General features: G+C 37.3%; 1 protein-coding gene across 1 annotated transcript; it reads right to left on the reverse strand.

Moving 5' to 3' along the window:
• Positions 1-6,390: 6,390 nt before the first annotated feature.
• On the reverse strand, positions 6,391-12,461 carry LOC127442460 (sorting nexin-16-like). The gene is made up of 6 exons (XM_051700511.1): positions 12,266-12,461; positions 11,889-11,975; positions 9,555-9,700; positions 8,414-8,489; positions 8,104-8,240; positions 6,391-6,841 (listed from the first exon to the last, which is right to left on the reverse strand). The coding sequence occupies exons 1-6, from the start codon at positions 12,413-12,415 to the stop codon at positions 6,715-6,717; spliced, it is 723 nt and encodes a 240-aa protein (XP_051556471.1). The 5' UTR covers positions 12,416-12,461; the 3' UTR covers positions 6,391-6,714.
• Between the last annotated feature and the right edge of the window lie 672 nt (positions 12,462-13,133).

The following is a 13,133-nucleotide window of genomic DNA, read 5'->3' on the forward strand; positions in this document are numbered from 1 at the left end:
GCTGTCATTAATTTGGCCTTTAACGAAGTGACTTCATTCTCTAACTCCAACAATCCTACCGCTGTGATCAGTGAGAGCCGTCTCCATCTCTGAAATAGTGGCAGTATAAGAAGCCAGAGTGCTGTGAATGCTCTCCAAAGATGTTTGTAAAGGGGATAGAGAAGTGTTCAGCAAAGCTGTAAATTCCCCTGACCAAATTTGCCTTGACTTCTCAAGCTCCGACACGAGTACCTCTGTTGTTAAAGGAGCAGGCGCGGCCGCCATGTCGGAAGCCTCGTTGTCTTTACCTGAGGTTTGCTTGCCTTGGTTTTTAGCACTGCCAGGTTTAGTATTTTTGCCCATTTCTGAATTTGCTCCGCCCCCTATTCACTAAAGACACTTTATAATGTGCAAATTGTAAGAAAGGACAGGAGCAATAAGCAATAATTAAGCAAAAAAGTCAGAGCACAGACACCGTGCGACCTCTCACTACATCGTAAAACCAGAAGCCTTCATTAGGCTACTATGAAAATTACTCTAATTAATAAACTAATACATACATAATATGCAATAAACTGTTAAGCATTGTATAGCTTATATGAGTTAAGTAATGTTCACGTTAAAATGTTATCTTGTATTACCATACTGTATATAGCCTACTAATTAATGTTTTTTTTTTCGTGTACTATAATGTGCTTTTTTGTGTACAGTGAAATTGTTTTCCTACTAAGAAAAATTAATTTAAATGATTTGATACTATGAGAAAAAGGCAGCACCGACAGCAGTAAAAGGCACACAAAAAAAAAGACATTTGATATAATTACGGGACACAGTTGTCCAGCATCTGCAAAGAGCATCAAAAGCTAGCATGGGTGCAATAACATGCAGTATTTTCACAAAGTATAATAGCATACGTAAAATTTTAATGTGTGTGTGTGTGTGTACTTTGCAAAAGTTTTAGGCACTTGTGAAAATGTTGCATAGTGAGGATGTCTTCAAAAATAATGACATAAATGGTTTTCATTTATTACTTAATGTCATACAAAGTCAAATAAACATAAAAAAAGCTAAATCAATAGTCGGTGTGACCACCTTTGCCTTTAAAACAGCACCAATTATCCTAGGTACACCTGGACACAGATTGCCTTGGTTGTTGGCAGATAGGATGTTCCAAGCTTCTTGGAGAATTTGCCACAGTTCTTCTATTTATTTGGGCTGTCTCAATTGCTTCTGTCTCTTTATGTAATCTCAGACTGACCCAATGTTCAGTGGGGGGCTTTATGGGGGCCATGACATCTGTTGCTGGGCTCCCTGTTCTTCTATTCTAATCTTTTCTATTTGCAAAAGTAATGTTTGGGAGTCTAACATTTATATTTCCTATTAACAAACTAAAGTTGAAGATATAAATAACCATCTTAAGACAAATGCTTTTTTGAAACATCTTGTGTGCCTAAGACTTTTGCACAGTACTGTATATATATATATATATATATATATATATATATATATATATATATATATATATATATATATAAACATACAGTTGTGCTCAAAAGTTTGCATACCCTGGCAGAAATAGTGAGATTTTGGCATTGATTTTGAAAATATGGCTGATCATGCAAAAAAAAACGGCCTTTTATTTAAGGATAGTGATCATATGAAGCCATTTATTATCACATAGTTGTTTGGCTCCTTTTTAAATCATAATAACAGAAATCACCCAAATGGCCCTGATCAAAAGTTTACATACCCCTGAATGTTTGGCCTTGTTACAGACACACAAGGTGACACACACAGATTTAAATGGCAATTAAAGGTTAATTTCCCACACCTGTGGCTTTTTAAATTGCAATTAGTGTCTGTGTATAAATAGTCAATGAGTTTGTTAGCTCTCATGTGGATGCACTGAGCAGCCTAGATACTGAGCCATGGGGAGCAGAAAAGAACTGTGAAAAGACCTGCATAACAAGGTATTGGAACTTTATAAAGATGGAAAAGGATGTAAAAAGATATCCAAAGCCTTGAAAATGCCAGTCAGTACTGTTCAATCACTTATTAAGAAGTGGAAAATTCAGGGATCTCTTGATACCAAGCCAAGGTCAGGTAGACCAATAAAGATTTCTGCCACAACTGCCAGAAGAATTGTTCGGTATACAAAGAAAAACCCACAGGTAACCTCAGGAGAAATACAGGCTGCTCTGGAAAAAGACGGTGTGGTTGTTTCAAGGAGCACAATACTTGTTGACCCTTCTCCAAATGTAGCACTTATGGTTGTGACCATAAAGCTCTATTTTGGTCTCGTCACTCCAAATTACAGTGTGCCACAAGCTGTGAGGCGTGTCAAGGTGTTGTCGGGCATATTGTAAACGGGCTTTTTTGTGGCATTAGCTTCTTTCTGGCAACTCAACCATGTAGCTCATTTTTGTTCAAGTATCGTCGTATTGTCGTAAAGACAATTTCTGCCAGGGTATGCAAACTTTTTAGCACAACTGTATATAGACATACACACCATGGTATTTTTAAATCATATTAACCACAAAATAAAACATGGTTACAGTAGAAACATCATTGTAATTTCATTAAAACTGTGGCTTCTTCCAAAAAACACAGTTACTACAATAATACTAGTAAAACCATGGTTAATGGTTTACCCAGATCAAACCTTTCTCTCAACTCCCCTGTCATCACCGTGATCAAATCACTGCAATAAACCTTTATATTAAAATCAACCTTTATATTAATGTTTATTTATAATTATAAATAGTATTAAAGGAATTATGTAGAGTGGAGACAGGAAACAGAATGGGGAAAAATGGTACAAAGGGGAGAATCAAACCCAGGTCATCCAGATGAATAAAGCACTTACACCCATTCACACAATACACCATTGCAACAACACTATAGATACAGTTTGTGTTTAATTTGTGTGTTTACACCAGACTATTGGAGAGTTGTATGGCAGGTACTATTTTATACCTAGTGCAAATAGTCACTCCGTATTTAATCCATGTATGATTTTTTAACCTACGAGCGATTTTGGAGTGTTATGTTCTTAGGACACTGTGTGAAGACTTTCCTCTAGTGCCACAGATTTGCAAAAACATCAAGGTGGTACATCAAGCTTGAATTGCTCTGATGATAGGAACATTCCTTATTATGGAATTTACGTGTCAGGGGGCATGATTTAAAAAAAATAAAAATAACACTATGCAATAAAATTTTTGTTCCTGGGTAATAAGTGTTATTTCCTAATTGCTTATGCCTCAAAAGTATAGAAAATGGCTATTATTCCCCACAAACTTTGCTTTTGTGACCAGGACAGTGATATTTTGCTGTGAGAAAACAGGCGAATGTGTCTTTTTGTTCACATAAAGTCAGAAAAAAACAACATGAATCCAAATTAACATGTATTTATACTCAAGTAATACAAAAATGACTACAAAAGATTTAGAAGCGAGTAGTTTTTCAAGATTTACGATTATACTGTAAATCACTTTCACAAATCAGCCCCCAAATGTAGTCTCCCATCATGTTCTCGTTAGACTGTCCTTGGTAGCAGCGTTCAAAGTCCTGTATATCCTGGTGGAAGCGCTCGCCTTGCTCCTCCGAGTACGCTCCCATGTTCTCCTTGAATTTATCAAGATGAGCATCAAGGATATGGACTCTGAGGGACATTCTACAGCCCATTGTGCCGTAGTTCTTCACCAGAATCTCAACCAGCTCCACATAGTTTTCGGCTTTGTGATTGCCCAGGAAGCCCCGAACCACTGCAACAAAGCTGTTCCAAGCCGCTTTCTCCTTACTAGTGAGCTTCTTGGGGAATTCATTGCACTCCAGGATCTTCTTTATCTGTGGTCTGATGAAGACACTGGCTTTGACCTTTGCCTCAGACAGCTAGTGGCTCCCACTTGACGTTGTTCCTCCCCACAGAGAACTCGCTGTGGCCAGTCTCACCTGTGGCAGTGCACCTTGGTGTCTCTGCTGTCCCAAAGGCAAAGATAGCAGGAAAACTTGGTAAAACCGCCTTGGAGACCCATCAGGAATGCCACCATTTTTAAGTCTCCTATGACCTCCCAGCCATACTCATCATACTTCAAGGCATCCAGCAAGGTCTTGATATGTATCGACATAGGCAGCTGGAAATTAAGGCTTAAGGCCCCTGTATTTATATTACCATTACCATTTATATTACTGGAATGTTCTAGAAGTTACTCCAAGTTCACACAGCACTGAATCTATCTGGAACGTTCTGGAAAATAGGTAAATTTCTAAATATCACTGTCCTGGTCACAAAAGCGAAGTTTGTGGGGAATAATAGCCATTTTCTATACTTTTGAGGCATAAGCAATTAGGAAATAACACTTACTACCCAGGAACCAAAACAAATTGTTACACGGTGTAATTAATCACATTAAATTAACATGTTAAATCGACAGCCCTATGTATAGGTGACTCTCTGCCATCCTCAACCAATGGCGTGAGTTTGGAGTGTGACTACCTGCTTGACTGAGCTTTTTCAGATGGCGGGTGTCAGCAATGAGCCAGGAGAGAGAGAAGTTAGTCAACCCAAATGCAGTATTTAATGAAGAAGATGAATATGCAAATACATCTAACACAAGGCTTGAAGAACAAAGGAACTACTTGCTTCAAAGCTACCATGAACAAGACTAGACAAGGAATAACTGAACATGATGGCCTAAATAGGGGCACAAATTAAGGTAAACGCAAAACAGCTGAACACAATAATGGAGGAAAGGTGAGAATGATGACTGGGTATTTTGATAAATGTAGTGCAGAAGGTGATTTCAACATAAGAGTTTCTTGAAGACAGGGGGAAACACAGAACAGTTCGTAACAGCGGGTGTGTTTATTGAAACCTGTTTGAAAACAAAGATTATTTTTGCAATTCCATTGGGTGCATTTTCCTTTTTTCCTTTTGCAATTCCATTTGGTGCATATAGCTATATGCCTATAGTGACACAGATGTTAGAAGTACGTTCCAAGGGAGTTTTAATTTGACCAAATATTCAAATGACAGCAAAAATACTAAATTAGAGCAAAATCTAAAGTCACAAGCCAAAGCGTCTAATGTTGCTTACCAACAAAATAACCAAAGCATGTAGTAGTAGTAGTGGGGGGAAAAATTCTTTACATGGTAGACCTTGAGTATTCTTACAGGAATCTGAGAAAATTTGATTACTGCTCCACCATGTGGACAGCTGCAGATATTTATGAGATATCTGTCATGCTGGTACTATCTGTTTGTTCTGTTCAGTACATCTTCGTTTGATTTGTAAAAGACAATACATTTCAGTACAGTAATGTTCTGTTTCTGATTAAAAGGATAGTTCACACAAAAAGGAAAATTCTCTCATCATGCCATCCCAAATGTGTATGACTTTCTTTCTTCTGCTGAACACAAACTAAGATTTTTAGAAGAATAGCTCAGCTCTGTAGGTCCTCACAATGCAATTGAATGGTGTCCAATGGTTTGAAGGTCCAAAAAGCACATAAAGGCAGCATAAATGCAATCCATACGATTCCAGTGGTTACATCCATGTTTTCAGAAGTGATATGATTGGTCTGTGTGAGAAACAGTGAAACGATTTGGCGATTTGCATTCTTTGTGTATATCACCACCTACTGGGCAGGTAGGAGAATGTATAGTAAAAAAGGACTTAAATATTGACCCGTTGAACATTCAAAGTTCTGTTCACTATTCACTATTCTAATAATCTTCGTTTGTGTTCTCCTGCTGAAAGAAAGTCATACTCATCTGGGATGGCAATGAGGGTGAGTGAATGATGAGAGAATTTTAATTTTTGGGTGAATTATCCCTTTAATTGGGATTCATTTTAATTTGATAAATGTTTTTTTTTTTTTTTTTTTTTGTCTTCTGATGACCCAACTAGAGTAAGAATTCATGTCTATAAAGATGCGTGAGTTTTTGCTGTTCTTTTTCCAAAAGCTTCATATTTAAAGTTTATGGCTTGATGATACATCTGTGAACAAATCTGTGCGAACACACATCCCTTGGATGAATCAGATTAAATCAGAAGGATCCAGTTTGAAAACTGATTTCATAATATAAATTACATATCTATGGTAAAAATGTGTCCATACTGAATGTAATCCAAAATCATGGTCAGAAATGCGCACACACATAAAAATGAGTTAACAAAGAACAGAGATTGTACACTCAGTTTGACATGCACTCAGAAGAAACACATGATTACATTGAACCAGTGATGGGTAAAACTTAAACAGGGGAATGACAGTATTGTAGGAGAGCGAGTGAAGTTACCTCTTTGGCTGCAAGTGTTGCGTGGGTTTTTTACACAGAAACACGTCAAAGCATAAACAAACATAAAATCCCAATAAAAGTGCACAAACTGATAGAATGCAGTCACATATGAACTCACTTTATTAAACATTTTACATAACATCTTTCAGTTGAAAGTCATTAAAATTCTAATGTGCTACAAATAATTTTTTGGCACCAAAAATTGTTTGGTTTTGGTTAATCTTGCAAGGTTAAACAGGCTTTCTGCTTGTATTGAAGGCAAGAACAAAATAAAACAAGGCATTTTGAAGAAAGTGCTCTGCTTTTTGTTTTCATCTCTAACTTTTCATAATCATTTCTGTCATTTCAATTCGATTTTATACAAATTTTTTTATTTTGTATGTATTTATTTATTCAAAGTGTTTAAAAATTTGCTGTTTTCCCCTCTTGTTTTAATTTAGTTGATGAAGTTCTTGGAATGGACCGCCAGATCTTTTGCTCTGAATGTTTGTACATAAGATGTCAGTTGCTGATCCACACCAGCACGCTCCATGACTCCTCATGAACTGCAATTCAGAACTATGGATGAAGAGAGACACAAGCAGTTTAATATGACAACATGTTTTTCTATTCCCCCAAGACAATTCCTTTTTTCTCAGTAACACATGTAAAAACACATTATGGGATGTCTATATAAATCATAACAGTTAACTAGGTTTCACTGTGTATAACAGGGAGGAAGTGAAGAATAAATCATTTAAATGGTGTAAATGTACAGTATAAGCACATTTCATTAGGTCTCCTGAGGTTGCCTCAATCCACTTTGTATTCCTGCTCTCTTAAAAAGTCTCAGTTTGCAGCAGTGCCAACAGACAGTCTGTTTAGCAGGTTGGGCAAACTTCAGTATTTAAACGTGTCTCTTTCAAATCACGAGTTTGAATTTGAATTGAATTGACAGGAAGAGGAATTAACTAAACTGCAAAAAGACATTCACACAACATGGAGTTTAATTTGTAAAACACAACAGAATGGGGCTATAACTTCATATGTGTTTTAAGGTTTCCAATTTGTAAGCCTGCTTCATGTTGTTGAAGCAAATTAGTGTCCATTAAATGAAAATTAATTCATGGGATATAATAAAATATCATTAAACATAAAAAAAAATAATATAATGAATTAGCCTATATAAAATAACAATCTATAATTTCAAACATTGATTATTATATCAATAATGTTTCTGGAAATACCCCATATGTTTATTTTAATTTCATTCCATTTTAATTCTTCAATTTAAATTTGCATTTCAATTCAGCATCCTGTTTGCTACCTCAATTCAAATTCAGAAATTAAATAAACACATTTTTAATAAAGTTCTGAATGGTGCACTAACCCTGCTGGGCACATAGAAGAACCCAAGAGGGACTAACCAGGGCAGAGTTTCCCAAAAGCATAATAAGCCTATGTAGATCGTAGAAACCATTGGCGCCAATAGTCTCTACAATCAGCTTAAGCTTGCGATGATTTTGGGAAATGCTGCCCTGGTTATTTCCTCTTGGGTTCTTCTATATGCCACTGAATGTGGTTAAACAGGCAAAGGGCTCCTGATGACTATCTAATAAGGGAAATATATTTATGAGTTATATTGCTGAAAAGACCTAATGTTGTTGGTACAGTCTGTAGCCTCTAAACAAGCCCAGTGCATTATGAGCAGCAAATAATCCAAGTAGACCCCATTTCCTTAAGCATAATAATCATTTGGAGTCATTAAGTTCAGAAGACAAAATCCACGTGCTTGCCCCTGATCCTAAGCAACCCACAAATAGGTCACGTTGTAACATTACTTCTTTGTTCTCTCAGGCTTGCTAATTTGGAGCTCTTTGTCCACCAGGATGTTTCTCAGAGACTCAGTCTCACTCTTGTTGTCCATTAATTTTCTCTCTAGGCAACAGGTGTTTTCTTCCAGGGTCCCACAGAAGGCCTTCAAAAGAAAAAGAAATAGATTAGTTCAGTGTGTGTTATGACTGAAGTTATAGAAGTGTTTTAATTTGTGGTCATGGATGTGGCTGGAAGCTGGTTTGCCAAGATAACTTGTTCCTGGTGCTATAATACGGTGTCTGAGATCCAAACAATTTAGTAAATGAAAGAGCTTACCTGCTTTTTCTCATCAAGACTGTCAAAGGAAGTAGTGGGTGGGTCATCCAGACATAAGAACTCTCTGAATGCTTTACTAGAACAGAGAAAGCAAAATGATTCAGTAAAATTCTCTAGTTTCCTACACAGGCACTGTGGTTTTGCCAAACAGGACATCTTCATGAACCAGCATCCTTGCTGGTCGAGGATGGAGCAAAAATCTTAAAAATTCTCACCACTATACCACCACCCCAAGTGGATAGGGCCCCTGACCTATGTGTCTTGCTGGAGGAGACAAATGCTTGTTTAGGGGTCACTCTATATGAAACACATGCCCAGTGTTTGGAAGTATGACAAAAGTGCTTACTTTAATGCAAGGTAATCCTTGCAATCATGCTGTAGTCAATTTAATGTTCAAGTCATGGACCTCTTTAACCCATGTTAAAAGGCCCTTTGTGGTTTCTCAAACTTGTACAGCTCTGCTATAAGCACAGACCCCAAAACTAGAGAAAACTTGCAAAGGCTTCCCTCTATGGATAGCTTAAGTAAAAGGGGAAAGAGTTATTCGCAATGGAAAGAAAATCAAATGCTACCCCTGTTAGCGACAAGTGAGAAATCTGTGTCTGCCTTTTTGTTTCCGCCCAAATTTGGACCTGCTGTGCAGAATTCCAGACAAGCGCCACAATGCAGGAAATGTTCATGCCCTGAAAATCGCCGTGCTGTGCCTTTGACATCACATCCTCTTGATCTCCTGGTAGAAAAATATTACATTTGCAAAGTGAAATAATGTAGTTTTGGTCTCAGTACTGTTAGGGTTAGGCTTAGCATTTGGGTTAGGAGTATGTTAATGTAATTGTTATGTTTCGTTCGGATGTTTCCTCATGTCTTCCACTTGCACAGTATGTAGCTTGAAGGCATGTGCATGTGTTGAACTATAGTTCAAGCTTTGGCCACTGGGAGGCAGTTCAGAAATTTGGAAAACAGAGACCGAGTATACAGTTGCAGACAAAGAATTAGACTTCCTGTCACCGATTTCCCACAAGATCACTCTGCTTAGAGATTAGGGATAGGAATGTGTATGATAGTAATGCTGCTTTAGGACCAACAAACGATAGCTCAAGCTGCATTTGTCATTAAATGAAAAATAATGAACCTAAAGTACCTATTATTAACATCTTTATTGGCAACCAGATCCTGTAGAAAGTCTTGTAGGCCTTGTTGTCTCTCCTCCAGGAATTCTGTGCTAAAGTTCTTGAACCAACGCTTGGGTGGTAGGACAAAGTTAAACACAGGAAACGTCTCCTTCAGCTGAAATAAATGCAAACAGATGTAGCCCGTTGCTTTTAAAAGCTATAATAGAAGACATTAACTTAAGTATACATTATTTTTATCATAAATACAGATTTCTAATTTTATATTGCTTACTGTGATTGCATTCATGTTTACTAAAAAAGGGTGATTTTGCTGAGTCTTATCCTAAATTTTGGGTGCAATATATTTTATTTGAAGCCCTATAAGTGACCTTATTGTTTGGGAAAATATGTGATTGGTTGGAGGGCGGGACATAGCGCCAGGTAGAGTGTGTGTGAGATGAGAGTAAGGAGAGAGAAGAGATGAAACTTCAGAGTTAAACACACAAAGCTGCATTTGAAATCACATAGTGTCAGAGTTTGTACTGTATTTGATGAAGGATGCACTTCTCGGCCAGTAAAACAGTAGGCTACGCTCTTTAAGCATGCATGAGAGTAGTATAAATAGATTCCGGACATACTTCATCCTGGGATGTGGGTATTGACCTGTGACCCAAATATATGATGTAATACCACAAAAAAAATATGCTCCAGTTTTGTTAAACAAGCACCATTTAAGCACAAGGAACAACTTTCTTGGTATATTTAGCACTAACAATTAAGAAGAGCCGCACAACTCAAGGTTATCCATTTTTTTTTATTTCTTTTTTTTATCCAGCGTTTTGAACGTGATGTCTCCTTAGCTCCTGAGGCATTATGGGATTGTAAAGTATCCAGTCAATCCACACTCCAGAATCTTGCCAGAAATAGTAGGTCATCCGGGTATTTCTCGCTTACTTTTTTGTGAATACTGAGCTAACATACTACTCCATTGGCATACTGTTTTTTGGGATACTATATAGTTAGGAAGTATGGATATTCGGATGCAACGAGAGAGCCGCTCTTGATTGTTTTCCTCATACTTCTATGTAAATTGTGTTTTCTTTCCTCTTTCATCATTTCTGTGAGTAAAAGAAGTGTTGAAAGTTCATCACTTGTGTAAACTGTGTTTTAGTTACACATTTGTGCATGAATTGGCTCTTTACTCACTTGCTGCAAGCCCTATTTTTTGCAAGACTGAGACGGTTTAACAAAAGACTGAGCTCCTCTGGCATTTCTGGATTTCATCATCCAGATAGAGATTCCGGTCACTGGAACACCCACAAATTCCTCTGGCAACGTGGGAGATGTGGATCACTTGCGGATTGCGATCATCCTCTCACTCGCTGCTCTTCTTGTTTCTCCCCTGATTACGAGGACTGTCATTTGTTTAAGGTTATGGTTTGTGAGTACAATCTCATTGTTTTCACTCTGTTGGAGTGAAGCAGCAATATAGTTTTTCGCCTCAGCGTACACACTATGTAGGCCTGCAACGGGGGTATTTGTTTTGTTTATTTTCCTATTTAAGTTAATCACCAACATAGATACACATTGAAGATTCTGGGCCAAATACAAAGTAATAACATTCAATTCATGTGAATACATGTGAATACAATTGGGTATTAGTGAAAAAAAGTGTTTAATATCAGTGTTTAACATTGGAAAGCTGTGAGTTTGTGAACTGAAGTGTTCTTCGAGTATTCGATTCGCTGTTTGAATCACTTGATTCATTATTTGATTGTTTCGATTCCCAGATTGAACTATTTGATTCTTTTGAATTATTTGATTCCCTATTTGAACTATTTGAATCCATTAGATCTATTTGATTCTTTGATCATTTGATCATTTAAGTTAACTATTTGATTCTTTTAACTTGATCCATAGTGAATCTTCTGATTCATTTAATTGATTCAATTGCCTGAACGTTTGAATCTTTGACTTCTAATGTACCCTGCAGTCTTTTTGAATCTTTTATTGATTCATTTGTCTTCATTCTTGATAAACAAAGACACAAATTCATTTTTGATATAGTTTATTTTACATTTTATATTTTTCATTCAAAAAAAGGGAAATATATATATTTTGTTTCTACTTATACTTCTGAAGTCCTGTTTTATGTTTAAAAGTCTTCAGCTCATATAAGTCCATATACATTGAATACCCTTTATTATATATCAACGAACCCAGAGCACTTTATTTCTAAGTGGTGAAGAGAGTGCTATACAAATATACACAATTACCCACAACTGAAATATGGAAATTCTGCGAAAGAGTGAACATGCCTCAGTTACTGCATTGTGAGCTGATATGAGTCACCTCTGCCTGACCTTGTCATGTAGTTGTGAGAAGTCTGTGTATCGTCTAAAAATGACCCAGCTCTCGTCTTGAGTGCGACTCACTAAGATCTTGTACACCTTAGAAGCAAAGAGAGAGAGAGCATTATTTCCTCTTTTTCCACTGAAAACTGCTCTTGAATCATCACAGCTGGTGAGTTGAGCATCATTTTCCAACTGTTTCCATAAATGATTTGAAGTATTCTGTTCAACATCATGTGCCTGTGACTGAAAGACTGACTTTTGTAAAACAATTTTCATTTAGCCATCTTTAAAGTAAGTGTTAAGTAAAACACCAATGCGATAAAAGACATTCTGAAACACACTGGTCACTGCCTAACAGCTGATGCCCACTAAAAGAAAACACTTACTGTGAACTTTGTCATCTCCTCCATAACCTTGTAGCCAAGCAGGGTGACCTTGAGTGACCTCTCCATGCTCCCTGTACAAGATACATTCCTATTACACTCCGTCCCATTACCTCTTCTGACAACATCTGGACTGTGGTTCTGGTAGAACATTCTAGATCTTTTCACCCATGCACTGCTGAGTGAGGAATTAGGACTATCAGAGTGAATGCCTTGTGATGATGTTCCAGTGTTTTTAAAAATAGAGAAGAACAGGAACAAAACCAAAGGGAGGAGTCATAATTACAATTTGAGGGTGAAGAACTGTTATGAAATACATTATTGTCAATTCAGAACTGGCAGATACATTAAGATACATTAAGTGAAACAGAAGCAGAACCAGAAATCATGTAATACCAAAAGCAAGAATATAATAAAATCACTTTTTGGTGGTGGGGGTGTGGGCGAGTGCCGGTTTGTGAATGGAGAGCGAGTTCGGGAGATGGGAGCGGTAAGGATTTTCACCTGGAGGGAATTATTTCTAACAACTGTTTCCTATTGCTGTGAGAGCTCGAGAGGTATAAGAGGGAGCCAGACACCAGAGGAAGGGATCCACATAGAGTACTGGACCACGTAGAGTGCAGTTTGTGTTTGGGAGCTTCACTGCCAGGCTGAAGAGCAGCAGTTTACCAGTTCATTGAAAAGCATTTCTTTTGTTTGTTACGTTAAAGAGTGCTTTACAATAACCTCATGTGGTCCATTATGCCGACTCCCGCTTCCTCCCTCCCATGCAACAATCTTTTTCCACACTTCAAATGTCTAGGATTATTGTTGAAGGAGAGCTGAGGAAAAGACAGCAGAACATATCATCAGAGGTAAATTTAGATTGAGG

Source organism: Myxocyprinus asiaticus, chromosome 6 (assembly GCF_019703515.2).
Source record: "Myxocyprinus asiaticus isolate MX2 ecotype Aquarium Trade chromosome 6, UBuf_Myxa_2, whole genome shotgun sequence".
In the NCBI taxonomy this organism is placed as follows: domain Eukaryota; kingdom Metazoa; phylum Chordata; class Actinopteri; order Cypriniformes; family Catostomidae; genus Myxocyprinus; species Myxocyprinus asiaticus.

Coding starts and splice junctions, on each gene's coding strand:
- LOC127442460 (XM_051700511.1), bottom strand. CDS start 12,415: ATGTTCTACCAGAACCACAGTCCAGATGTTGTCAGAAGAGGTAATGGG. Junction 8,490..9,554: donor AATAAAGATGTTAATAATAG/GTACTTTAGGTT, acceptor TCTCTGTTCTAG/TAAAGCATTCAGAGAGTTCT. Junction 6,842..8,103: donor AAGCCTGAGAGAACAAAGAA/GTAATGTTACAA, acceptor CTTCATCCATAG/TTCTGAATTGCAGTTCATGA.